General features: G+C 43.6%; 1 protein-coding gene across 1 annotated transcript; it reads left to right on the top strand.

Annotated features, from left to right (window-relative positions):
- Positions 1-104: 104 nt before the first annotated feature.
- Positions 105-359, top strand: SARC_17210 (hypothetical protein; the record flags this gene model as incomplete). Its single annotated transcript, XM_014288693.1, has 1 exon — positions 105-359. A coding segment is annotated over one exon (255 nt), but the record flags the coding sequence as incomplete, so codon positions are not given.
- Positions 360-990: the final 631 nt, after the last annotated feature.

Genomic DNA, 990 nt, shown 5'->3' with positions numbered 1-990 from the left:
CAACATTATATTATGGGAAGCATAGTGTAATATCATATGTATGAAACTAAAAATTATCCTCTTTTTGTTGCCAGACTAGTCCAGTGGAAACGCTTTTCAAGGCTATGTCGAAAGGGGCCAGCACTTTCCTGCAGCAACGTTATATCGACGGAGCATCTGCGTTGATGTTAGTGATATCGCAAAACTTCATTACTACGAACGAATACAGCTGGCATAAGATCCGTATGGATCAAAGGGATACACCCATGGAGAAGTTGACTGCAACGGATAATATTGAGTCCACTGTTTATGGTCGTGATGCCGAGAGTCTTATTAGTACGATGATCGAGGGCGGATATGACCCAAATCTACAAGATGAGGTAAGTGTTGAGATGAATTTGAGTTCGCCGATGGTTCGTGCAGAAGTGATGCAACAGTATCGATAACGACACCTGATGCAATAACCAGGACTCGGGGTTACTTGATAACCAGATGGGAGGACGATTGGTGGCAAGGCCACTGCTGTTTCTGATCTCAATTGTGACCCTTCACACATTGTCATTCGGTCCTAGCTCTCAAAACTCACTGACACGATCAAGCGAGCTTCCCAAAACAGTTAGGGATGAAATCGATAGCATTTGCAATTGTAGGCAGAGCTCTATCTGCAAGCTTTTACGTGTGTCAGACGGCCAATGTCATGGGTCAATATCCTGGCCCAAAGTTTTTGTGCCAAGCACTAACAAGTGCATATACTAAAACCAATTCTCTCATAGGAAGGTCAAACAGTGCTACACCGTGCCATGAGTGCAGGAAACTTCAAAGCGGTGCTGGTGTTGTTGGAATACCCACAAGTTAGTACCGCGATAAAAGACAAATACAACAGGTAGGGATGACATACGCCTGAAGTATGGTAGACAAAGATATGATCTATAGGCACATACGGGATCTATCCATAGAATTGTAGGATTGTAACGTTGTGGTATTCAGCTCGAATCACTGATCGTAATGGGT

The sequence above is a fragment of the Sphaeroforma arctica genome (genome assembly GCF_001186125.1).
Source record: "Sphaeroforma arctica JP610 unplaced genomic scaffold supercont1.10060, whole genome shotgun sequence".
NCBI classification, from domain to species: Eukaryota; class Ichthyosporea; order Ichthyophonida; genus Sphaeroforma; species Sphaeroforma arctica.
Note: the sequence above shows the minus strand (reverse complement) of the source record. Positions and strands in the feature narration are given on the sequence as shown.